This window comes from Corvus hawaiiensis, chromosome 3 (genome assembly GCF_020740725.1).
Source record: "Corvus hawaiiensis isolate bCorHaw1 chromosome 3, bCorHaw1.pri.cur, whole genome shotgun sequence".
Classification (NCBI taxonomy): Eukaryota; Metazoa; Chordata; class Aves; order Passeriformes; family Corvidae; genus Corvus; species Corvus hawaiiensis.
In genome coordinates, this window is record NC_063215.1 from 50828926 (window position 1) to 50855135 (window position 26210).

The 26210-nt window shown below is 39.1% G+C and overlaps 1 protein-coding gene across 1 annotated transcript in view; it reads right to left on the bottom strand.

Moving 5' to 3' along the window:
• Positions 1 to 1423: 1423 nt before the first annotated feature.
• Positions 1424 to 26210, bottom strand: part of ROS1 (ROS proto-oncogene 1, receptor tyrosine kinase) — a 72143-nt gene continuing 47356 nt past the window's right edge. Inside the window, exons 35-44 of the mRNA XM_048295969.1 lie at positions 25733 to 25825; positions 24917 to 25052; positions 24338 to 24500; positions 24004 to 24068; positions 21265 to 21394; positions 20162 to 20259; positions 19345 to 19548; positions 18070 to 18204; positions 12831 to 12994; positions 1424 to 2775 (exon numbers count right to left, since the gene is read on the bottom strand). Coding sequence (XP_048151926.1) covers positions 2630 to 2775; positions 12831 to 12994; positions 18070 to 18204; positions 19345 to 19548; positions 20162 to 20259; positions 21265 to 21394; positions 24004 to 24068; positions 24338 to 24500; positions 24917 to 25052; positions 25733 to 25825 — 1334 coding nt within the window. The 3' untranslated portion in view covers positions 1424 to 2629. The remainder of the gene's footprint in view (positions 2776 to 12830; positions 12995 to 18069; positions 18205 to 19344; positions 19549 to 20161; positions 20260 to 21264; positions 21395 to 24003; positions 24069 to 24337; positions 24501 to 24916; positions 25053 to 25732; positions 25826 to 26210) is intronic.

Genomic DNA, 26210 nt, shown 5'->3' on the forward strand with positions numbered 1-26210 from the left:
TGTACATCAGCTTAGCTTAACATATCTAGCCTGATTTACAGCAGTTGAAAATTGGGTCCACATGCCTTATACTACCCTTATCTCACATATAACCTTTCTGATATGTCAGGGTTCTTTTCTCCCCTAAATATCTCTTTCCTTTAAATGACATTATCACCCTTAAATCCATCTATACTTATTTAAAATCTGTAGCCTTGAAAATCAAGACATTTGAACTCAAGGATTTCTTGACTCTTTCCCGTGATCTGCAATAGGAGGATGCAAAAGCAGAGGCAAACACAGGCCAGGTTAGCACCCATTTCCCTGCCCAAGAGAGAATGTGCTTAAGAGGTCTTTCATTCACATCACCTCTTATAGATGTGTCTTCCCTACTGTGTCCAAAAGTAGCATGAAAATTGCCATCAGGCCCTGTCTGCTGGAAAGCAAGAGGTGACCCCCTGATAGTGAATAAGCGTTGATGAGAAAAACGTGAATCATCAAGAAGAGTTTGAATGAAGAGAGAAAGCAACACTTCAGTAAGGTAGAGATGAGTAGGGCCATGCTCAGAGCTCATACTGTATCACTGAGCATGATTCAGGTGACTGCAATTACTGGGGAGGTTTGGTATTGTGTCTTCCACTGAATTCAACAAGTTATAGATTAGGATCCTCGAATTTGGATCAGTAAGTTAATTTTTTATCCTGTCCAATACATTTTTCATACTATAAGGTACAAAAGGCATAGGTCACTGCTCAATATCCTAAGGTTTCATTTCTTGGCAATGTGTTAAACTTGACACTTTGTTCTCATCATGCTATGATAAATCTTTCATTAAAACTAGGCTCATCTTGCAACACTTACAAAAGGCAAACACAGCAAGAATTATCTTCCCTCTTTTCCTTTTGTGCTGCTTTGTATATTTGTGACTGTTTCAAGTCCTGAAGGGCATTACTCCTGACTGCTCTCTGTCACTGATGCTCATCCTGCCCACTAACCCAGTTTACACATGTTGGTTAGGCTCCCACTATTCTTTTCCAATGCAGACCTACACAAAACTGAATTGACTTGGGATATAACATCACAGATGCTAGCAAGACCTGGGAAAGGTGTTGTCTTGGCAGAATTTTGGGAGGCTTCTCCTACTAAAGAAAAAGACTCATATGGAGTCCTGTGGTTGTTCAAAACCTTTGTCTGTGGCTTGCTGACTGAGCAAGCTTCTTTGACTTAAATGGAACTATGCACACAGAACACATTCAGGCGTGGTGCCTACAGAACTGGGATCCTCCTGGTTTCTGGCCAGCACATGACATAGGTTAGCAAACATTACTAATTTTTAAATTACTGAAATGGAAGGAATGGCTGTACAATCAATCAAGCAGCACTCGAAGAGGAAGGAAACATAATACAATATTTATTTGTTTATCTGTTGCTCAGAGTCTGGTAAGCACAGTGAACTACTGCAATTGTTTTTATTAGCAAATCTGTCTTTTACACTGATCTGTAGATGGAGAAAAATATTTATATAATGATTGAATGGGCTTTTTCAGGGACTTTGAAGAATCCTAATTCAAAACATCTCAATTTCTATTTCATTTCAGTAAAATGTTCAGACTCCAAATTTCTTGTTCATCTGTATTGAATCTCCATTTAAGAAACTTTTGAAGCTTGACTGCAGTGGAGTTGCTTCTTGTAAATGTATATGTTCTGACATCAGATAGAGCCTTTACTACTCTCCAGTGTGCCTCATTATCAAATATTTGCATAAAATTACAGAATGTTTCTAGCTTCCTGAAAGATGTCAGTGAATAACTCTGTATAATTTGCAAACTACTGCTCATTATGAAAGGCTAGAAAAAGCTTATTGCTGTCTTTTAGTCAATAATTATTTGTATAAAATTTTATTATATACTTCGAGTTGATCTGTAAACACACCAAGGAAGAGTTCCTCCATACACCCAGTCTGATAAAAAATAAACGAGGATGATGAACATTCAAAAAGTAAAGGAGAAGAAATGTAAGAAAACAGGACTGTCCAGACTCACAGATCAATTGCTGTGCAACTTAATATGCAAGGTGATTGCAAACATTTGTTTAAATTAAATAGGGAAACAGACCGCCCGCAGCAGTGGAGAACCTGGTCACCCTTTTTCAATTGCTTTCTGATTAGGAGTCTGGTATTGATGTTGTTTTTTCAATTTGTAAAACCTTGTTTGTGCACAGTGAAGCTAGACTTCAGCTGTTTGGTTTTATTCATGAACAAGCTGGTCTGTCCTTTGAAGCAGCATACCAGCAATCCCTTTTTAGAAGGACTGCCTTGTGCCTGAGGCATATGTGATTGCATAAGTTTAATCAATACCACAGTAAAATCCCTGACTGTCTGATACATGTTTTTTTACTTTAAACTATCTCCTGTGGTGCACCCAAACCATAACATGTAGAAAATCAAAGGATATGTAATCACTGTCTTATCCTGACACACACCATTCAGAACCTTATTGTGTTTTCTGGTAGTTTTATTAAAGAGTTGGGTTTTTTTTTTAAGATACCTCTGTAAGTATGATGATGAGCAGAATATTTTCCTTGACTTATGTCTTCTTTGAAGAGTTTTTTCTCCTCTTTCACTGTCTCTTTTAAACGGTGGTAACCAGACTTAACTAATTTCGGCAGAATTGATGCATTCTTCATCTTGGTTGCCTTCTTTGACTACTACCAAATAATTTAAGCCCTCTTGATTCCTTGTTTCCATTAGTGTGGCTGAAAGAACACTGTCTGAATCTGCACATGGAATATCATTATCTGCATTAGAAGAAAAAAAAGGAAAAAGAAAAGGGGAAAAAAATTAAAAACTAAAATAAATTTAAAAAAAGAAAATACAACAGCCCAGTAATATACATGTAGTATTAGAAAGCAAACAAAATCAGACAACTGTTGGAGAAAGTTGGTCTAGTGACCTTGTAAGAATGACTGATGATTCAAATTTATTTTCTGCTATTGTCTGCATGGACCAAAACTTTAAGCAAATCACTTGGGGAAGGTTGCTTATCCGTCATATCTCCAGAAGCAGCAATACAGTCATGAATACATGACTTGCTTCTTTTCCTTGTAAAGAGGAGTAAAGCTAAAGTGATTTTACTCTGAACCTTTGCAGTAATCCTGCTAATAATACTGCTAAAGAGTCCTGTAACATTGGCACATTTCTATCTACGAAACCATTATATACTCTCTCTCTAGAGGCCTAGTCTAGACTTCTGTCTCTCTAGTATTCTGTCCTTCTAGAAACTTAAATTTGGCAATTCATTCTGTTTTTCACTTTTTTAAAAACTTCTATTTTTCCCTAATTTGATGCATACATGTATACATAGTTTCTTGAAATCTATTGCAGGGGATATATATTTTTAAAAATATAAAAATTGTTAACTAAACGCTCAAGTTATAACTGCTACTATTTTTTGCGTTTGTTTTTGTAATGTATACCTTCTTTTATTACACTCCCTCCTTATTTTACTTCATAACTGAAAAATTAAGCATGTGACAGTCAGGGTTATCTGTTCAAAGGAATCACAAGCACTGTGCCGTTCCACCAGGCAACACATAATTTGTTATGTCACTATAATCACACATCTCCCCAAGCTATAAAGCCAGAAATTTATTCCACATGCTAGAGTCCATTAGGAAATTTTATCAGGAAAAGTCTGAAAGAAAATTTTGATTTTAGAAACCTGTTAGCAAGATGGGATTTGGGACACAGAGCAAACTGTGGTCACATACCACAGTGACTGACAGCAATGAAAAATCATTTGGTACTCACTATGTCAGTTCAGGGCTATTATGGTCATATTTAGTAATTCAGGTCCAACTAAGCCTTTACCAACCAATTCAGCTCTTCTTTGTAGTTGTTTTTTTGTTTAATTTAATGGCAACCTTCAGGGGCAAGTTGCTTTTGAAAAGGCACACAGGCAAATGCTGAGGGGATGTTTGCAGCAAACTCTTAAGAGGGAAACCTTAAAATAAGGACCCAAGTAAAACTGGGTATTTACAGACCAGACATATGCCGGCTGACCTGCCTAAGTATAGAACACTAGAGGAGCATTCAGATTTGTTTCCTGTATAAGTATCTGGAACTGATGAGGTGATGTTTACACAAATGTGAGTATGAGGTCACTGAGATATTTTTACCAGATATATAGATACATTACTAATTCTTTCCCCAACAGGTCTGAAGAACTACAGAACATATAAAATTTTATAATCCTTTTTCAGCTTATGCGCCACTGTGTTTCTCATTACAGAAAAAAAAAGCTAAAAAATCAAACACCTTGCCTTGGTTTTACTTTTTGAGCTTTGGGAATGCAATAAGGAAGAAATACTATTTTTGCAGAATATTCTTATCATATCCAGTGATGGAGGAAGAATATAATATAGATGACCTTTCTCCTATGACATGACGTGTAAGATACATGGCCACTTTCACAGTGACATTTTTGACTGTAAGTGCCCTTTCCTTCACTGTTGAGTCATCTCTTAGTGCAGTGTTCAGCACTGATGAAAGTTTAGCACCATTCTGCTGTACGAGGCAAAGAAGCGACACAAAGATTTCAAGCTGTGTAGCACAATGCTTGACTGTTATGTAAGTCAGCAAAGCAAGCAAATAATTTTTGCTCATTTAGTTGGAGCAGAAGAATGGATGGAGACAGAAAATACTAAAAATGAGAAACTGAAGAGAAAAATCCATGATATGTTGTGAAATTCCCCCAGAAATGTGAAGACTAGAAGCACGACCAGCACTCTGAGAAGCCATAAGTCAATTCAGAGAATTATGAATAATCTTTGGAAGGCCCTCCCAAAAAATGTTAAGAAAATGAAGGAAGACAGCAACCAGATTGGAGAGGCAGGTCAGTATATTTATGAGATATCATTATTTTCTTTTCAGTTTTAACATCGCTAAAATTAGTTGATTGATGTACAGTCATGCTGGGTTATACGTGAGTAAATGCAGGATAAACCATGTGATGTGATCCCCTCAGATTTCACAAGCAAAGCCGGGCTGAGTCAACAAAACACCTCAAGAGGAGACGTCCAAGAAACACCTTCATGAAATCTGAAGTCGTGCTGGAGAGTCAACTCTAAAGGCTTAAATTGTGAGGGGTTGTCTACACTGTGAGCTGCTGCATAGTGTAGAGTTACCCACATTTGCTTTAAACAGTCTGTCTCAGGGCACGAGGCAGGCTAGCTCTGTCAGTCCAGAGCTTTGTACACACCTAGAGGAGTACCCCACTGAGAAGCAGGTTCCCACTGGGCTCTGTGCTGTCCCAGGTAGACTGCTTCCAATAGTTAAAATAGCAAGTTCAAAGCTCAGCATTGTACTTGCACAGACACACGTCTCAGGTCCTAAATTCATGTGGCTTTGACCTTGCTGGACACTTTTCCTAGTAGAGCTGTGCTTAAAGCTTGTGCTCAGAGCTTGTATGTAAAGCACATCTGAGCCAAACCGCAGGTAAATTAATTACACCTCTCTCCGGGGATAGGGAGAAGTTTACTCTAGAGGGCCCCACAGTAATTGACACAAGAAACAATGATCGCCTGACTCATACTAATGAGGAATAGGGTTTGCTTGCTTAGCCTCCTCTGAGAAGAGCAGCCCCGACCTGATAAAATCTGTGCTTCCCCCTTCCCAATCCCAGCATCTCAGTCGGCTGCTTCCTGCCGCAGGGCAGCCACAGTGCCGAGCCGGGCCATGGATCCTGCCTCACGATCACAGAGTGCCTTTCCTTGCCTGCTTCGTAAACTCTGGGGGCTTGCAACATGTTCTGAAGTCCTCCCTGGAAAGGTGCAAATTTTTGTGATGTCTTGATAAGCAGATGAGGGGTTTTTGGCGTTTAAATTCAAGAAGGTGACAACATTTAAGAAGAAAAAGAATGTCAGTAGAAAAGCTGATTGATTGAGACTGAATAAACTGATCTAGAGATGCTGATCTTATATTACAGCTATTTCAGGGCCAGATCCTCAGCTAGCATAAATTAATGAAGTTCCATTGAAACCAGTGGGGTGCCACCAATTTACACCAGCTAAGTAGCCAGCCTGAGACGTTACTAATTCTGGGTGACATAATCTCATATGATGCTTAGCACCTTCAGTATGGTAAGATATTTAGAAGTCCAGCCACATTTGCTTTTTCTCAGTAATACCCTCCTGTTTTTCACATACGTACTCTGTCCTTTCTCACTGCTACACAATGTATGTGGCAGTAAACAAGAGACTGGCTGACTTACGGGCATGGAGGAAAGATATACCCCACAGCAAACACATTCGAGAGAAACACTTGATGACATGTCTTTGCTAAGGGTGAAAAAGGTGGCTACTGAACCTTGACTTTTTTACCTCAGCCACGTTGGTTAGCTCCACGTGATAGTTCCTGTGTAGAGAGTATTTTCCTGATATCTGATGGCCACCTGGAGCTGGAGGTGCTGTGTTTCTGTTTCTGCACATAGCCAGTAAGAATATAAATAGAACAAATATATATCCATTTAAAAAGTCCACTCTGTATTATGTATCAGTGGAGATATATCTGTGTTTCCTGCCTAATGAGCCATATGATCTTGCATGGTTTGAGGGTGACTCACTGAGCTTTGCTATTCTGTCAGACACTAAAGGCGCTAAAAGTGAGAATTTTGTTCACCCTACATTTCCCCTGCACTAATCTGCCTGAAGAATTACCTTTCTTTTTATTTTAATATATTTTTTAGAGAACCGTGGACTGAAATCTCTATGTGCAAGAAGCTGTCCTCGTAATTACAGATATAAACTACTTCTTCCTTGTTTATTAAAATTTATAATATAAATGTACAAAAAAAAAAAAAATCAACAGTTCCATATTTGCTGTAATGCAGTAAGGCTATGTAAATAGGAAAGCACTCCCTTTCTCCAGGTTACAAAACAGGATTAATTTTACCCAGTTTTAACCACCAAGGTCTTACATGTCCAATTTAAGCTCCTTGCCTAGGCTGTCTTTACAGTCAACAGAGAAAGGAGGAATGAATAGCTTTGTGGAGATGCTTAATCCACATCCTTGCCTTTACACATTAACATCCCCTGAATATGCCTACGAGTCTCTGGTGACTGTCAAACAGCCTAGACACCCAGTGTAAATGCAGTTTTTATGTTTTAGTTGCCTATATCTGTCCACATCTGTCTACACAAATGTCAGCTCTTACAGTCTTATACCATCTGATTTTTTCCCGTGGTCCACAGCAAAGTATTGGCATGAGTTCACTTGCAGAGTCTTAAGGCTCATGTGAATTCTCTGGAATCAAACACCATTTGTCTGGAGTACAAATAAGAAATTGCTACACCACCAAGTTCCCCTTTGCTTGCAGTGTTGTAACCACTCACTCTTTTTTGGAAGAAGCCTTTCCTCTGACCTCTGCTGGCTTTGGGTCAGCCACTCACTAAGCTAAGTGGGGAAGGGGATTACTGAATTTCAGAAAAATACAAAGGAGACTAGATACAATGTTCTAAAAATGTCTCTTATCAACACATCTTCTTTAGAGAAGCTTCCGTTTGTCTAAGTGATTACGTTCAGAGAGGGGTGTGGAATAGTTTTTAAAAGGCAGTTGGGTTTAGGAAAATAAACTGATGACTCTTACACAGGGAACAGAAAACAGGTGCTCAGCCAGTAGAGAATGCAAACATAATTAATGATGAAGTCGCTGATTCTAGCTTTTAATATCAAGTCCTCTCTGTGCAAAATTTTGCACAGAGATTTTAAAAAAATACAAGTGACAGTTTTAGCAAGTACTTGAACTGCTAAGAAAATAAATACACTGGCTTTGGAAAGAAAAATGAAAAAAAGAAATATTACAAAATTCTAACTCTTGTATCTTCCCACATTTTTCAAGCAGTATCTCCAGTTTAGGGATTTAAAAATCATAGGTTTTAGACCAAATGTGTTTCCTTTCAGTCTTTAGTCTTTTATCCTGGATTTTCTCCAACTGCCTGGCATCTCCTCTTGCCAGAGGAGCCTCTTTTTCTGAGCAATTAGAGTTCTTTTCCATATGGGTCCAAAAGGCATTGTGAGGAACAGCCCTGATAAGAATAGTCCTTCTGGGTCATAAAGGCAAGAAGTTGCTCCAGCTGCTTAATGCCCAGTTGTCTGATGTCAGGAAAGGCGTTTGCCAAATCAAACAGGTGTTTCCATCTGTAAAGGGGCACTCATGGGACCTGAAAAGCTATAGTGCTGTCTTATATGTGCAAATGTAAAAACTGATGTCTGAAAATAGATGGTCCAGTTATTTTTGCAGCAATGCAGGGACGTCCTTCTAGCATGCTGCACTTCTCGGATCAGAGAGAAGAACAGACTACCTTTCAGCAATGAATGAGAACCCCAGTGACAGGGCCTGTGCTCAGTAAATTTCCATTGAATTCAAAACCCACTGATGTCTCAGTCCTCCAGCTGGGTAGTGCTGCCCTCACTCAAATAAATATTGTTACTGCTACTTTAAGCCCACAAACAATGTCTTGGGAAAGCCTGTAAGACCAAGAAGGAAAAAACACTAAACTGGTAGACCCTGGTCCTGAGTTTGCTTCCCTCCCTTCCAACGCAGCAGTGCCAGGAGGTGCTGGTATTGCTCAGGCATGTTTATTGACACTTGATGCCTGCTTTAGAAGGGTAACTTGCAATAACACAGCATGTGCCCCTTTTGCCATCCCCATGCTACCCTGTTAGCATGCTGTCCCCTAACAGACTGTCTGTATTGGTTTACCCACACTTGCCATCTCTGTGTCATACTGCACTAGCATTAAGATTATTGAGAAAATCTAAAGTTTTTCAGCTCTCCCACCTATGAAAGTCACCAACAGCATGTATGGACCTGCTAAAAGTGTGGCTACCCATAGGTAGGTAAGACTTAACAGAGTTTGGAAGATGTATGATTCCCTGAAAGGCTAAGTATCTTAGTTATTTTGAGGCATGTCATTTCACTTTGCTTGACATTTGTCTCTTTCTTTTGGAACTAGGTCACCTGGTGAGAGCAAGAATTTCTTGGCAGGAGGCTCATGACTGGAGTTTCATTACACACAAAGGCCAATGACCGTGTAGCATTTTTGGAAAATGTTGTCCAGGACAATCCATCATGGAACAGTCTTTTGGATTATTTGTTTTGGCTGTCATCTTTCTACTACTACTACGAACACAAGAAATACTTCACTTAGTCTCAGCTAGAAATGAATACACATTTTAAAAATCACTAACTTATTATACAATGTGTTACAAATTACAGACTGAGACATATTCCATGCCCCAAACTGTTTTCGACAGGGTCGTAGTGGAGCACATATTTTAGTCTGGAAACACAACTAGAACCTGAATGGCCTTTTCTTGCTTAAATCAATCTCACTTCTGGAGCCCACATTTCACTGAATTCCACTGCATGAGAATTACATGGCAGGCAGAAAAATTGTCAAATTAATTCAAGGCTGGAGAGCTACAGAAACCTGACATGCATGTGTCCCTGATCAGATAATCCAGCAACATTAAGACATCATGAGGACTCTAGGCCTTCAGTCAAATATACAGCATAACATTTTAATGGGCTTTTTAAGGCTGTGCTTGGGGAAAGAGGGAGATAACCTACAGGTGAGCTATAAACATACAGGAAAATAAGTATGTGTATTAAAGAGACATGTAAAGAGCTAATAAAGTGTTTAGTCTTTTAAGTACATTTAAATGGAAGGATGAAATGTAGATGAATAAAATTCAAGCTACCCTGTTTCCCAATGGGTATCTCCTATATGAGAATCATGAAATGAACCTGGGGAGAAGTTAAGGACTTTTGAGAATTGAAGCATGAAAACATTGAATGGAAACATGAAAATAGTTGCTTTGTCTTCTCCTCCCAATGCAGATCCAGCAATTGGTCTGTGGCAACACCAGCTGGGCAGAACCTATGGAAAGGGAAGAATGGGGGGAAGCCAGAAGAGGGAACATGGCAGCTGGTGGGGAAGGGTACAAGGCTCAGGAAGAGAGTGTGCCAAGCAGAAGCTCTGAGGGCCAAAGCTGTGCCTACACTGAATTGCCCTGCTTACCACAGTAGGCCAGATTTTACTAAGTTATTATAAACAGGTTTAATGGAATCTGATTTTAAAAGTGACTGCCATCAACACATTCTCTGACTAAAATGTACGTTATAGAGTACTGCTATTTTTAAGACCACCCTTAAAGTCCATTATACTACCACATTTTCTGCAGTAAATGGATTTTTTTCAAATTTTTATCCTTCAAACTGCCACTTTTCATGGAAGCTTCAATCCATGTTTTCCTTTTCAACTTGGTAATTTCCAATAAAGCAACTTTTGTTCCTGGCAAACAAACAAAACAATGGCTTTTTCTCTGTGACCTCTGCTGTGTGGCAGAACCTGAAATTTTGGCAAAATTTTGTTTCTTACATTAAGAATATGCATTTATCATCCCAGTGAAAGCAAATATTTGCTTAGATTGAGCAAGTTAGCAGCTGGAGAAAGACCAGGCTTATCTGACACATACTAAGCAGACACTTGCACTGAAACTAAAATTCTTTCATGTTACATCAGTGCCAGGCCTGCTCCACCACAAACACAGTAACCTATATTCCAGCCTCTTTTCCCAACTCCAAGCAGCAGAAGGGCAAACTTCTCTAGAAATTTCAGCCCTGATAAAGATTTGACAGATATTGATGTATTGGCTTCTTAACTCCATTAGTTTTCATGTCTCTATTGCCTCTGGAGTTAGGGACACAAAGAAGAGATGTCTAAGCTAGGAAACCAAACTAGTTCAGGAGTAGGTGCAAGCAGCTGAATCAGTAGAGACCTGTGTCAAGTGGATGTTGTGTTCCTGTAGTCATCTGAAAATTAAACATCTGAGATCCTATAGCTGAGATGTTGTATTTTGGACACTATACTGAGTAACGTGTTTGGGGGGCACCCTGCTTGAGCAGGGATGTTGGACTGGGTGACTTGCAGTGGCCTCTTCCAATCTCACCCACCCTGTGATTCTATGTGAACCAAATTAAATATGGAAAACCACCTAGATGCCAGCCATCATCAGTGAAGAGTAAAGCAAGAGGTGACTCCTTTCCTGCTATGAAACATGCCTAAAAACCAGGAGTTGTCACTTTCTGGAGGTGTCTGTTTCTGCTTCTGACTACAGAGCTACCTAGAAGAGTATCCTAGATGAGAGTCCTAGCTTGGAGACAGCTGCATGTAGGTGAGACAAAGTCCATCCAAAATGTAAGGCCTATTAGCTTGGGCATAGTGCCTAATTAATTGGCTGTACTCCTTTCCTGAGCCAATGCCAGGCTTACATTTGTGCCAGACTAAGTATCTCTTTCCTGAATGTCATTATTGAGAGCTAAAATACCCTTAAAGAAACTAAGGAATTACACTGTATGCAAATAGCTTTTCATTATAGCATAAGGGTGAAAAGTCAGCTGTTAAGAAAGCATGAAATTAAGATTATCAATGCAGGTCCCATCATGTCTTTGTAAAGTTTTTAGTCTTATAATGACATGTAAACATGTAATGAACAGACTGGATTTGACATAAAGAAATAAACTGACATTTGTAAAGCTTCACAATGAATAAAGATTTGCAAAATATCAAATAGACTACTATCAAGTGACCATTGGACAATGCCAGTGAATTGAACATAGGTAGTATCCTGAAGAAAAATGTCTATGTAGGTGTGTAATTGAGTACTGTGTCATTCCTGGAATGGATTAGGAAGTTTTTAGGAAAACATGAAGTACTGAAGTATCAAAACTGTTTGTTAATCAGGGTGAGTTCCTAGTTCACCAACAATTTTTGAAGGGGAAAAAAAAAAACCCCACAAAAAATCCCCACCAAAACTAAGCCTTTAGATATTTTAGAAACATTCAGGTTTGGTTTTTCTAGAATGGAAAGTAGTTCTCTTACCATTCAATATTTTTCATTATGAAACCATAGCATGCAAACAGATTAATTGAAAAAATAAAACTGTGAAACAAAAGTGAAATATTTCAACCGAAAAAATATTTCTTTTTGTAGAATTCAGATCACATTGTGTACTAATATTGTTCACTTTTTCTCAATATTTAGTTAGTCAGGAATTACTGCAGGGTGTGAATAGATTGCTGTTCTGGCTCAGTCAGGATGTTCATTTCCATATTTAGATGATTTACACCACAGTTGCACAGACGACTTCAAATCTAGTATTACCTTTTTTAAATTCCTGTCTTCACAGCTTTAATCATGTCAACTGAGCTTTGTTGTGTCCCGTATCTTAAGTATGTCTTCCCTAATATCACTTAGTTTATTCATTCACAGTGTGCAGAGCATAAGCAAGACCTGAATCTATCAGGGTTTGGGCTTGGATAAAGGCTACCTTAGTAGAGTGCCTAAATTATGCCTCACTTTCAGGGGTCAGTGCTGAATCAGTACTCCTATAAGAAATGCCCAATGGCCATGTTTAGCTCATGGAGAGGGCATAGATGTCTTTGAAATTGGAACAGACTTCCACATGGCTCTGCAAGGAATTTAGGCATCTATTTTAGTGTAACAGGGTTGTGAAGTACCAAGAGTTTAGAGGCAAGTTGGATGTCTCTGAGAGTCAGGCTTAATTACCTCATTAGGGCCTTTTTGCTTGGTAAACTTACACATCCTTTATCTAATGCATTGTACCTAGCAGACACATAACAAATCTTTACAAGTTCAGTACAACAGAGGTAAATCTTTGCTGTTTCCATTTAGCAGCCAGAGAATGTGAGGCAGTGACAAATGTAATGAAAAGCACTTTGCTTACAGGGAAGAGGCCACAAGAATAGCAGGTGCTGGCCTAGACTCACCTTCAAAAGCTTCATTGATGACTCCAGTTGATGCCTCTTTGTCTTCAAGGCAGTGGATGAAGGACAGTGGAGAGTGTCTTATCTCTTGCAGTTTGTCATGAATATAAGAGAAAGTAGGTCTGTTGTGAGGTTCTTGGGACCAGCATCTTGTCATTAAATCACATCTGGAAAAAAAAATTAAATTCAAACAGTAATGATAATAGAATAATTCATCTCAACACTTACCAATAAACATCTGAGAAGCAAGTTTGGCCTGAAAACTTTCTATGTGGTACAAAGATTATCACCAGCTGCTGAGGGAAGGAAAAACAAATTGAAGATCAAATTAAAGTCAGGAAAAATCACTGTGAAACATTTTAGTTTTTCAAAGATGGATATTTTTGAGATTGGGAGCAGATAGAACACTGAAAAAAAAAGACATATTTGCCATTAGCATCCACTCTCAGTGAAGAAGTCAGGAATACTTTCTAAGAAAGCAGACAAGAAGGAAATTCTGTCACAGAAAAAAAATTTTTAAAAAAGGAAGTGTAAAACCAGAAATGAACCTGAAGTTCTCAACTTATTTAAACCTCCTTCAACTCAAGCTACCTCAAATTTAGGGGAAGGTCAAGGCAAACCATCCAGCACAGGGAGGGTTAATTTAGACTTCTACCTCCAGACCAAAACAAATAGGAATAGGTTTTCCCATCAAAGGCAAAAATGGTATGAATTTCCTGTGGGAGCAGGGATTCCAGCCCACCCTGTACAGCACTATTGCTACCATTTAGTGGAAAACTTCACCTCCTGTTTGTCTAAATGATAGGGTTGGTTTTTATTCCTCGCTCAAGGTGAGTTTATGCTACACAAAACCAAATCCTACAAAAGCCAGGGGGAGACAGCTTGAAAACCAAAACACAGCCAACACCTGGACATGCTAAGTGTTGGGAGTGGAAAGAGGTCTTAGAGTCTCAAAACCAGAGAGCAGCCAGTGAAAGGCTGGTTCAGAAAGCTGCATCTGGAATGTGGAGCATTTACCTCTAAGCCTTAAGTTCAAACCCTCCCCTGACAAATATCTTCCCAGACCTGCTGCTACGCGATACCAGGCATTAATCTGTTATGGAAAATGAATTGGCTTGCTCAGATCCTTGCTTATCCATCCTAAAAAGATGACTGCTCTCCTTCACCACAACTGGGCATCTTAATTTTACAATCTTGATTTTACAATTATACTTTTCTTTAAAATATTAGTCACGTGAGAATGTGAGTAGAAAAATCGTTTCAAAACCACTTTTCATCAACCTGTATTCTTGTGGTTTTCAAGTTGAATAGAGTAATTTTTTTTTCAAAAAGATTCCATGAAATTTTGAAAATCCATTTTAAGAATTTATAGAGTGGTAGTGGCTTCTTAACACTCTGGATCACTTCATCTGCTTACTTTCAGGTGTACTGGTTACTGATGACATTGGAAATACAGAAGGAAAAGGACTGAATAGGACTCAAGGTTAAATAATTGGTTTTCCTTCTGCTGCCAGAAAAGTGTCTGTCATGCTGAATTCCAGCCTTGGATGCTGGAAGCCAAACAATCTGCTTTCTGGTCATGCTTGCTATCCAGACAAAAAACATGAGTTCAGGTGCTGTGCTTCATCAGGTTTGCACTTGGGCTCTCATGAGCAGAGCCTTGTGGAAGAAACAACCAGTCACAGAGGAAGAAAAAACAGGAAATGATACATAAGTCACAGACTCATAGAATGTTTTGGGTTGGAAGGGACCTTCAAGGATCATCTAGTCCAACCCGCCAGCCATGCACAGGGACATCTTCCACTACATCAGGTTGCTCAAAGCCCCACACAACCTGGTCTTGAACAGTTCCAGGGATGGGGTATCCACAGCTTCTCTGGGCAATCTTTAGCAGTGTTTCACCACTCTTATTGTAAAAGAATTCTTTCTTATAAACAATCTAAATTTACCCTCTTTTCATTTATGAAACAAGAACATCGTGAGCGTGGATTATTAATATTTTTGTTTTGTTTCCTATGACCAATCTCTTTCTAAATAACTATTTTTTTTTATTGGACAATCTGCTTTATACAGCCATTCAGTTTTGCTTTGGAGTAAGGCGATTTCTGCCAAAACTGTAATTCAGTACTGTAATTTTGTTATTTTAATTATATTCCATATTTTTATTGCCTAAATCAAGTTACTTGGTGATTGGCTTAAAATATCAGTACTGGTATTTTTCACAAAGTATTTAATTCAGATAGGCTTCAGGTTTCTAATGATAAAAACTTTCATGCTTTCTCAGAATACATCTGCAAATTTTACATGTACAGCTATTTGTGGCATGACATTTAGCTTTCGGGGCATCTGTGACATCCAAAGTTTTAAGTCATAAGGCACAAACTTTCACTAGCTCAGAAATGCGTGACTATGAGACAAGTCAAGAGGGTGAAAGCCAGCTTAACATGCCAAAATACATCTAAGTGACAGATTGAGCATATTCCTATGTTTTTGGAGAGCCAAACATGGGCTAGCAAATAGTGCATCACTTCAGCATGAGAAAGAGACCCAGAGGATTCCCCTACTTCCTAGGGAAAGCCTTTCAGGAAAGAAATGAAAAATGACAATTCCAAACACATCATCAGCTAAAGGTTTGTGTTAGGTTTAAGAACTAACATTTACCCTAGATGTACACCTACACACCTACACTTCACACCTGAGTTTTTTCTGGGGGCAACAACCATATGTCCAACAGAGCTGCTTATGTGGGACTAGTTAGAATTTGAGAGCCTGGAAAAGTGAAGAACTAATATTCAGTATCTGATATTGCAGGCAGAAAGTGAACATTCCTGAAATGCACTGTAGTGCACAGAAGCTACAGGCATTACCAATTTTTTCTCGCATGAAAAGGAATATACAACTGATGTGTGATTTTCTTAGAAAAGGAGAAAATATATTGCGATGAAGAGCCCCTGATTTCATCTGATACATTCTGTGCAAGGCCGCCTTCTGTCTCACTCTCTTAATCCCTCCAAGTGATCACTCCCAGAAAAAAATAGCAAAAAGCTTTTAGTTACTGAACTAAAATTTCTTCATCAAAGTCTGTTGTATAAGTTTGTATAGGACTGAGCATTTGATGAAACTGCAACTTCAAGTCAGCAAATGTCCTGGTCCTTGTACAAATTCTCTAGACTGTAATCTGTGGCCTTTGAGGATCTATATTAAATTAGCTCAGTTCAGTCCAAACCTTGGCATTCTCTTGTGTGAAAACCTCATACCCAGCTGGCTGTTCCAGATGTGGATTTCTGACTGCAAATATAGTTCCATTCATAGATCTAATTCATGTTTCAATAAATGTGTCTCATTTATACATACCCAAGCCCCTTCTTCAATTCATTACCAAGCTTTACTGAGCCACAGTTCTCTGTGGAAAAGTAGATGATTAGTCCCTGGAGTAACAACTTGTGGAGGCAAGGGGAAGAATTTCTCCCCCTGAAAAAAAAAAAAAAACCCCAACCAAACTAAACAAACAATCCCACTTCTTTCGTGCTTTTACACCCCAAGGTTTCTGTGCCAGCCCTACTTGCACTTGCAGTGTAAGCCTACCACAGATTCCTAAACACTTCTCAGCTGAAGTACTTTGGCCTTTGAACTCTCTTCCTATCAGTGATGGTTTGTTTTGTCAAATGACAATGAGCAAGCCAAAGTGCAGAGGAGACAATTACTGACTGCTGATGTCCTGATGCAGGTTCAAAACCACAAGGAGGGAAGCAGGAATGTCAAGAATCCCAGCATGCCATTAATGACCTAGCAAAGCAGCAAAAAGCTGTTTATGCTACTGACAGAAGCTGCATGCAGGTGCTGAGTGTTCACCAAATGAGATAAAAGATGGTACAAGAGTCTAAGCTCTTCAGCTCTTTGGCTGTCAAAAACTACTCTCAGGCACTGATCCTACAAGTTACAACAGGAAGACCAGTATTTAAGCTGTATCTGCTATGCTAAATTCAAGATCTGGGACCTTAAAATTATTTCAAGAAAAGTTTTCTTGATTTTTCTGAAGATCTGATCACTCGTTTTAAGGCAATTTATGAGCCTTTGCTTAAGTTTGAATTTCAGAGTAGTACATGGATATAGCTTTCTCCTGTGCTTTTTTGTTCACAGGACAGCTGTCAGAAATTTTTTGAGGAAACCTTTCTCAGCAGAAAATATTGAAATTAAAATCTCTTTGGGCTTTCATTAGTTCTGTGACTTCGAGTTCTCCCTCTGTTATTAAATCAAAATTCTAATCTCTTCAGTTTTTCAGTTCCTTCAAGTGCTAAACCTTGTTTTGGGGGGTTTTGTGTTTCCTATTGCTAATATGGTATTTCAGCTATATCTACATAATGATAAATAATCACCTTCTCTTAAACTCCGAGCATGGTAATTAGTCTAAGATCTATCACAGAGATATTAGCTTGCCAAACACAGAATTATTCTCAAGCCTTTTCCTCAGCCCCAGGAGTCAGAATTGTTCACTTTTAGTAGCCTCTCCCTCTATTTGCAGCTGTCATGTGCATTGCTGTGACTGCTTATGCAGAGTGGGGGATAAAGAAATTGAGACATGAAATTAGACAATACTGAGTGATTGTTAAGCTCATGTTCTGGTTCCTCCTTTATACACCTCTGGTCAGTATGGGTTTGATCCACTTGATGTATTTATTTTACTGTGCTAATTGCAAGAATTTTGCAATTAAACCTGAATTTTATGCTCAAGACACAAACAGGAATTGAAGGATTTACTTATCCACTCCAGCTGAAGGCTAACCAGAAGTGCAGACTTCCCTTTTCCTGCACTGCTTCAGCTTTTCTTATTGGCTTTTTGGAGTTCTCTCTACAAAGGGCAGAGTTTATTTTTCACATAGGTTCTAATATTAGCCTAATTCCTGCAGCTACCATTGAGAAAGAGAGTTTTATCCACAATTGCAGACACATGGTGTACAGAGACTGGTAAAATCTTTCTCAGAGCCATCTTAACTTCTAACCAATACCTTCAGGTACTCTCAGTCTGTTGTCACAGGACTACCAGATCCATGCCTTAAATTCTTATTCATAGGCTGGACTACTGGATGAATTAGTAGCAGGTTGGCCAGTTTTATTGGAAACAAAAGTGGAGGATGTTGGGCTCTGCATGGGCATGATTAACCTTCAAAATTATGACAAACTAGCAAAAAGCCTCTTGCTTCTTATAAATATTATCAACAACATTTAAACAAAATTAACTTACAGGTCACCAGGACAATTGTTTGGAGATTCCAGCCTTCCCCCTGATCGTACATGTTGTACAACTTCTGTATTGGAGAAACCTGGATATGGCTGCTGACCCAAAGTTAATGTTTCCCACACTAGTACTCCAAAAGCCCTAAGAAACACCATGAAAAAAGAGAAAAATTAATAACCATAGTTATATAACCATAATGAAACCTCCCTATTAACAGTTAGATCATGCCTAACCAAAGAGTAAGACTCAGAAAAATTAGGAGTAAGAGGACTTAATTTGGTTTTGTCCCTAAGCCAGCCTCTGGAATAGCTAAAATAAATAATAGTGTGTAGAACTGAGACACTTTCCCAGACTCACTGAGATGCAGATCAGAAGACACTGAGTGTCCACATCTTCTCCGGGCAACACTCCAGCTGAGCATGTCCTCATATAAACAAGTGTTTAGAAATCTCTAGAGGTGTGGTTTAAAATGGAGAGAGACAAGTTCTGAGCACCACTTGTGGAGCAATCAGCACCTCATTTGGTTTGGCACAGAGTACTAAACTACTTTCTTAGATAAGCGCAAGAGTAGCAGTCAAATAGATGGGTGCAGGCGCTGGGGACTTGGAAAAGACCTGTGGGCTAAGTACCTGCGGCCACTAAAATCTAAACTTATGTGAATATCCATGGATATTCATGGATCTGATTTAGTCTGGGGATTTTTTTCTATGTCTCCTGACAGTGGGTCTCTGCTTCTTCACCATAAACTCAAAGCCACTCAAATACACTTTTAGCAAACCTCCACAGCAAAGTATTGTGACCTTCCCCTGATGATGCTGCAAAGTCTGGTCTTTGAAGTAAAGAAGTCTCTAGAAGAGGGTGAAACTGCAAGGGCAAAGTATTTGGCTGTAGGAAGGAAATGTCAATAAGCCTAATGGAAAGCAAAATGGAACAGCATGCAGGCAGTCAATTCACTGCCCAATCAAGCAAAAATCACATTGTGTGCCTGGTATAATTGTAAAATTGTTTGAGTGACACTACTTCCTTCCCGCCAGAATCCAAAGCTAGAGCCCAAAGCATAAAGAAATATATCTATGAAATATACTTTGTGGTATAAATAATTTGTGGTAATAAAATTTCTCATTAGATCCTTAAAATTTTGCTTAGGAGGAAATCTGCTCAAGCCTAAAAATTATTAGAGATGACAACATACGACCCTGTAATTCCTCCTATAAACCAATATTTTCTTGCTGTGGGATTTAGTATGGTTATCTCCACAGCTGTGTGGCTCCTATAACTCACCAGACATCAGAGTGACTTGTAAAGACACCATCAATAAGGCTTTCAGGAGCCATCCATCTGACAGGGAGTAGACCCTCTCCTCTTTTCCTGTAATAATCATTTTTATAGATATCTCTGGCAAGTCCAAAATCACCGATCTTTACTATCCGGGATGAGCTCTCATATTCCTTCTCTGACACAAGGCAGTTGCGAGCAGCCAAGTCCCTGATTTGTAAGGCAGAGAAAAGAGGATGGAGTTACCATTGCAGAGTAATTCAGGTCTATATGTCACCTGGTTCAACACTCTCTTCAGAGCAGTGCCAACCCCAAATTTGGATCAAGTAATTTAGGGTCTCACCCAGTTAGGTTTGGCATATCTTCAAGACTGGAGATGACACAGCCCCTCTGGACAACCTGTTTCAGTGATTGATCTTGGATGTTGTGAACAATATTATCTAATTTCCTTTTCTGTAAGTTGTGCCTGTTGCTTCTCATCTTTTCCCTGTACCTCTCTGAGAAAAGTCTGGCTCTGTGTCCTCTAAAGCTACCCATTAGGCAGACAAAGACAGTACATGAATCTTGCCCTTCTCTCTGTTGCACAGGGTAAGATTCTTGTCTAGGGTGCAGTAAGTCCTTGGTTCAGATCTTAGAGTAGCCCACCATTTTGTGAGAGAACTGTGAGTGATATTTAGCAGAAAAGCATAGCATTAGATTTTACTCCAGTGCTCTCTCCTTTCTTGTTCCATTGTGACTTCTTTCTAGAAATTTTTTCTGGGTAAGATAATCAGTCCTGATACTGTGGGTAAACCTGGGAGGACTAAGGAAATAAGTTCTGTACCTGTGTATAAAATGCATTTTCTCTAAATAGACACAGCCTTTGCAAACATCCAAACATATATCCAAGAGGTCAGTGACTCTCAGTAAAGGGCTCTGGAGCTACAAGAAAGAAAGACAGAAGTTAGCTATGTCTTCCAGCTTTACCAACTCAGAATGACAACCTCCCTATGCAAGATTTCCCCATCGAAATGTATACGATTTTTCCAAAACAGTCAAAGTACAGATGCAAAATCTCTGTATGTCAATGGAGTGAATGCTAATTTGAAGCAGGGTAAATTGCCAAATCACTGCACTGTAAGGAATATGCAAATGATATCATCCTGCTTGATTTGCAGCTAAGAATACCCTAGGGTCTTCAGAATTGTGGAAGAAATGGGACCTTCAAAATTTCCTCCTACTATCAGATCAGGTTTGTTTGTTGCTATATAAATCAGTGTAATATGTTATTCTAGTAGAACACGTGTATATGCATTTCAGTAGGATTCAATACTGACTGTGGATTTGATCTGATTAAGTAAATGAACAATACAATTGCTATAATGCTATAAAATTTCATTGTTGAGTCCTTTTGACCTCCAGTCCTACCATCCATATTCCTAATCTGCACACTAACTAGAGAGAAATTTACTTGAAGTTGTTTATTCTTTGTTCTTTTCTCTTCTTTCCTTCTAAAGAATTCAAGGACACAGGCACAAGGATAGTAAATTCTTATATGCTTGGACTATGCTTCTCACATAAAGGATACTGTTGTTATTCAAAGACAAAAAAAGACCTCTATGATGCCTAGTAGACCACATACATGACCACCATTATTTATTATCACTTTCAAAGGGACAGTTTATGATTTTCACAGTGAGAAATCCAGCCGACATCTCATGACTGAAACCACAATTTTGGTCAGTGATCTAATGACATTCAATCTCCTTCACAGCATCATTGAATGCAAGTCAGCACCCAACACTGAGGTCCCAGGGTATTAAGGAAAATCCAGGTCAGACCTTGCAAGTACAGAAACAGCTGAACATCAGCATAGGCTTTTAGAAAGGGAAAAACTGAGAAATTGTGGGCAGTTAAGGTTAAAAATGTGAGTCTCATGTTCTTTACCTTTTTCTTCCTGGCTCCTCGTAAATAGCCAAGTAGATCCCCTCCTTCCATCAGCTCCAGTATAAGATACTGAGGTTCATTTAAAAGACACACACCAAGTAACTTCAGAATATGGGGATGATCAAATTTACTAAAGAGAAGGAAACAACTGTAAGATTACATATGAGAAATCCAGCTGGTTGATAGCTAATGGAGTGTTTATAGTTGCAAGCAATGAATGAGCAGTTTGGCCTTTACAATCCTGCCTCTATGAACAACATGATTCAGTAGCTCACAGTGCCTGGATTTGCTCAGTCATGGGGAGAGTTCAGGGACATCCTTCCAAAACACAGGCTTACACTGTCTTTGACAGGCACTTTAATGCATGCACACTTCATCATTTTTCCAGGAAGAAAAGAAACGTAGTCAAATGGCAATTTCTTCTAGGAATAAGAAGCTTCGTCACCTGTACATTGAAGGTGTCTGTATTATTTTAATAGAGTATTTTTACTACTATATTCACAGTATAATGGCTGATTCAGAGAAATACACAAAGGCAAAAGCACAAGGTGCAATATATTATTTTCACAGTTCAGAGGGGAACAGTTTTTCACAGTACATTTTCAAAAGAAACAAAATACATATGAGGAATACTTCTAATTATACTAGCAATTGTCTCTGTGTGTCTAAGACAGGGATTAGCACAGAGAAATCAGTACTCTCAGTACTGCAAGCATTCTTTGAAGAATGAAGAATATTTATTGCCTCTGTCAGTGCCTGCATTTTTTCAATCACTTCACTTGTGTTAGAAAATGGTTTTCCCTTCTCACTGCTGTGTGAAAGCACTTGCACAAGCAGTCAGAGAAACTTAACTCTATTGGGAGAATTGATGGTGTCCAAAATGCTGTCAAATGCGGCAGTGTAAACAAACAAGTAAGAGAGGGACAATTTCCTTCTAATCTCTTTCAGTTCACCTAATCTCAGGTGTGGGCATAGACTCTTGCAAAAAGTGTGATTTAGAATTTGACAGTTCCCCCCTGGCCCCTAGCACACACCTCTCAATCAGACAAACTTTGGCACTTTCAGGAGCAAAAAGAGGGGAAGGAGCACCTGGCACTTTCCTTGCACCCAGTGCAGACCTTTCTCCACTGAACTGTCATTCCTTACTTCCCAAGGGGAAGACACAAGAATTTCCTACATGTATTTGCACACAAGTGACTCACCAATAACCAATATCAAATGACTTTTTGAAATAGAGGCAACTCAATTTTCCCTTTGCTGCATAGCAATAAGAAGGAACAAATAGTTCTGGCTTAACTGAGCCAGCATGCATAATATTACAATCCAAATTTTAATGAACATCCAAAAAGGTAAGCAAAATAAAAGTTGCACTTATGTATCTTATCTGTTTGTAAGTACTCAGATGCAATTTTTCTCCTTTCTACCCTTTTTTTCATTTGTGAGACCTTACAGATGAACATCAAGTAAAATCATTAAACCCTCCATGAGGTAATTAAATAATTCTTTTTTTATATTAAAATATGAAATATTCAAATAATACAAAATATACATTGTTGTTGTTGTTGCTGTTTTTGCTGTTGTTTAATGACTACTGAGATTATAATACTTAAATTTTCTGTTCTCTTAATTTCTGATTCATTATATTGGTGTACATATGGGCCCATATCAGTGTTTACATTTAAATGCAAAAATATTTCAATTATGTACTCTTCCAAGATTTCTGGGTTTGGATTATTATCTGCAACAAGAATTGGGGGAGCTTCAGAAACTTTAACTATGGCTTCATATAATTTCCATACTACACAGGAAAAAAAAAGACTTTAACTGGGTTTATGACTGCTAGGTAGACTAAAGATAGATTATAAGGAGTTTACATACAACTCTTACTCTTTGTCATTAATTTGCATTTTAATGACATGGTTGAATTTTGGTTTTAACAAGCCTTTTACCTCATTCAGTTACAGTGTGTCAAAAAGGGCAAAAAATGCAAGATTTTTTTTTAATGTGTAACAAAAAAAAAGAATGCTGCAGAAATCAATTTCAAATTTAATAACACCATGTTTTCTGTGCAGAAATAAATCTTTCATTTTTAAAAAAATTGCTTCTACTTCTGCACTCATGAGATAAAGTCAAAGTGCAAAAGTGAATCTGAAAACTAAACTACGCTCTCAATCTTATGCCACCAGCTGAAAATTTCAGTTGAACTTCTACTTATTTCTGGGGACACTCTAGAAAACCAGATTTCTAGCTGAAACACAAACCTTATTATGTGAAATTCTTGCACTGGTGACAGATGCATAATTTAACACTACCTCAATAGAAGAGGCATGTGGCAGCCCCTAGTGGCACACTTTAAAAAATATTTTCCACTGTAAGTTGTAACTTTAAAGCATCAGTTTGGTCTGATTTGTTTCTTTCAGTAAAACAGGATTAGCCAAATGATGTCCAACTGCCTTTAGTAACTAACTTGGTTTTAGAGGAGCAAAGATACTGAAACACACCAGTACAAATCCAAATAAATCCATGATATGAGCATACTGAACTTGCAGTCTATAGCTTAAATTTTGCTTATCAGATTTATGGCTTTAGTTCCATGATATTCATCAGTAGTGATTTACTGGTTTGGCAGATACACAAGGACACCCCAAAAATGCCAGGAAAGTGCTGCTTTCGTTCCTCTGGAAGGCCAGCACCCTCACACCAGCTTTGAAGGGTGCCCAGCGACAAAGCTGTCCCTACCTCATTAAGTGTGCCTCCTTCAAGAATTCACTCTTCTCATGGTCTGTCGCACCCTTCTTCAAAGTCTATTCAACAGAAAGCAGAAGTGTAGTAATACTTTGGCCATCATCACCATTATCACATGGCACTTAAGTAAAACAATCAGACATAGATGTGGCCTTAAATACATATTATTTTCTACAAATCACTACAAGGCTAAATGTTAAGAGATTTGCAAGAAACACTGCAAGGAAATACCCAGATCAGCCATTTATCATTTCTCAGGTAAAACCTCTGAGACAGATCTCTCTGCCCATCCCATTCTCTTGCCAAAGAAATACACAGCTGTGATTACCTTGACTGCTACTTTGGATTCTCCACTTCCATCTGCCAGGATATCTACTGCAGTCCCTTCATATACCTCTCCAAATGCTCCACTTCCTAACAATTTGTGTAAGTTGAGTTTGTCCCGAGGGAAAGCTGGCAGTGATTCAATTTCTGCTTGAGAAGGAAGAGTGCTACAAAACAGCAATACTAGTCACTTGTTCATACCTAAGGATGTCTGAAATTTTATTAAAATTCTTCTTCAAATGAAGCTGGTACTATTTGTCTCATCAGGTACATTTAAGGGGAGCTCAGGTGAGGCCTGGATGTTTTGGAAGTTATTGGAAAACATCAGGTCTTCTTCCTTCCCTGTGCACTTGTGTTTCTTGCCAGAGTGACATGAAGGATGGGCTGGGGGCGATCCAGGCAGGGCTGTGTGCCAGGGGGGCAACATGGCAAGGCATCCTTTGGAGCAGACCTGCCCTGCAGCACACATGCAGCCCTTAACTCTACCTTGAGGTTTTAGGGATAAGTGCCCTAAGGAAAACTGGTCCAGGGAAGACCTCTTAGACGTTTTTGTCCTGAAAATACATTTGCTCTGAGGACATACCGTACAGCATAACAGGCATTGGCTAGTCCCACTGTCTCAGCCATCTCCCTGAGTCGAGCCAGTTCTTTATCTTCCTTGATAAACACTATTTGTCCAGGCAAGGCCTGTTTTCCAGATTTCAGTCTTCGCTTCCATGCTGGAATAGGAAAGGAGGCCATTAGCTGTCTCACTCTGAGAGCACCCCAGTGTGTGAGCAGGCTGAAAGGCTGCAGGTTTTATGTTATTCTGCTCAACATCACCTCCCAACAGCTCATGTAAGTAAGAAATTTTTATCTGGCCATTTTTTTCCCACAAAACACAGACAACTGTTCATTGAGCTGAGAACTCAGTCAGGTATCCATTTCTGTGTGTGACAAGACTCCAGGGAAAGGATGAGGAATGAGAGGATAGGACCATCACATGTGGGCATTTGCATCTCAGGGTAATCATTACAGCCTTTCTTCAGGGACAAAGCTTAAGAGAAAGAAAATGGGACCCTTTTGTGAATAAATGTAGTACCGAACTTGAGAATTGTAAGGTACAAGGATACACACAAGCATTAGAGTTCCTTAAGCACTCCTGTGCTCTCCCTGCACGTAACCAACAGCAAGAAATGCCTGAGGATGGAGTGAATTTCTATCCTGTCCTTGATACCAAAAATATAATCAGCCATCTCTAGAGCCTCAAAGAATGAGAATATACAAATTCCTGCCAGTTCCCATCCTAGGGGTTGTTCAGCATTTCCCTAAATCTGGAGGCCAACCATTTCCCACCTTCTGAACTGCCTTTCACTGAGGCCTGGCAAACCAAGGGTAAACAAAAAACTCAGTCACATACCAAAACCAAATAGCATGATCACAGCCAAACACAGCACAACAACTCCAATCACAGAAGCAATGGCAATGATGGTGCCCATGGAGATCATATTATCTGTTAAAGAGAAAGGGAGAATTGCTTAATTACTGTGTATGCCTGCAATGTCAATCCCACAGAGAGGAGCACACCTGAGACAGCCCTTCAGCTACCTGCTATGTAAAAGCCTTCCACTGCACAAAGCTCTCTTGTAGGCTATATGTGGATGTGCATTTGGTCAGACTAATCCTTCTCCCCCAGACCTGGGCCATTCCTCTAGTAATGACCTAATGTATATGCAGAAATAGAAAATGCTGATCTGTTTGGCTGCTCAAGGTGGGATTTCCAAAAGTACCCACAAAGCGTAAGTCTAACACTCTGGCTGAAGGCAAGAAGTAATTCTGGTATCTTTACCCAGTGTGTGAGCTTGCCTGTTTTCAAGAATCACATCATAAAGCAGAGT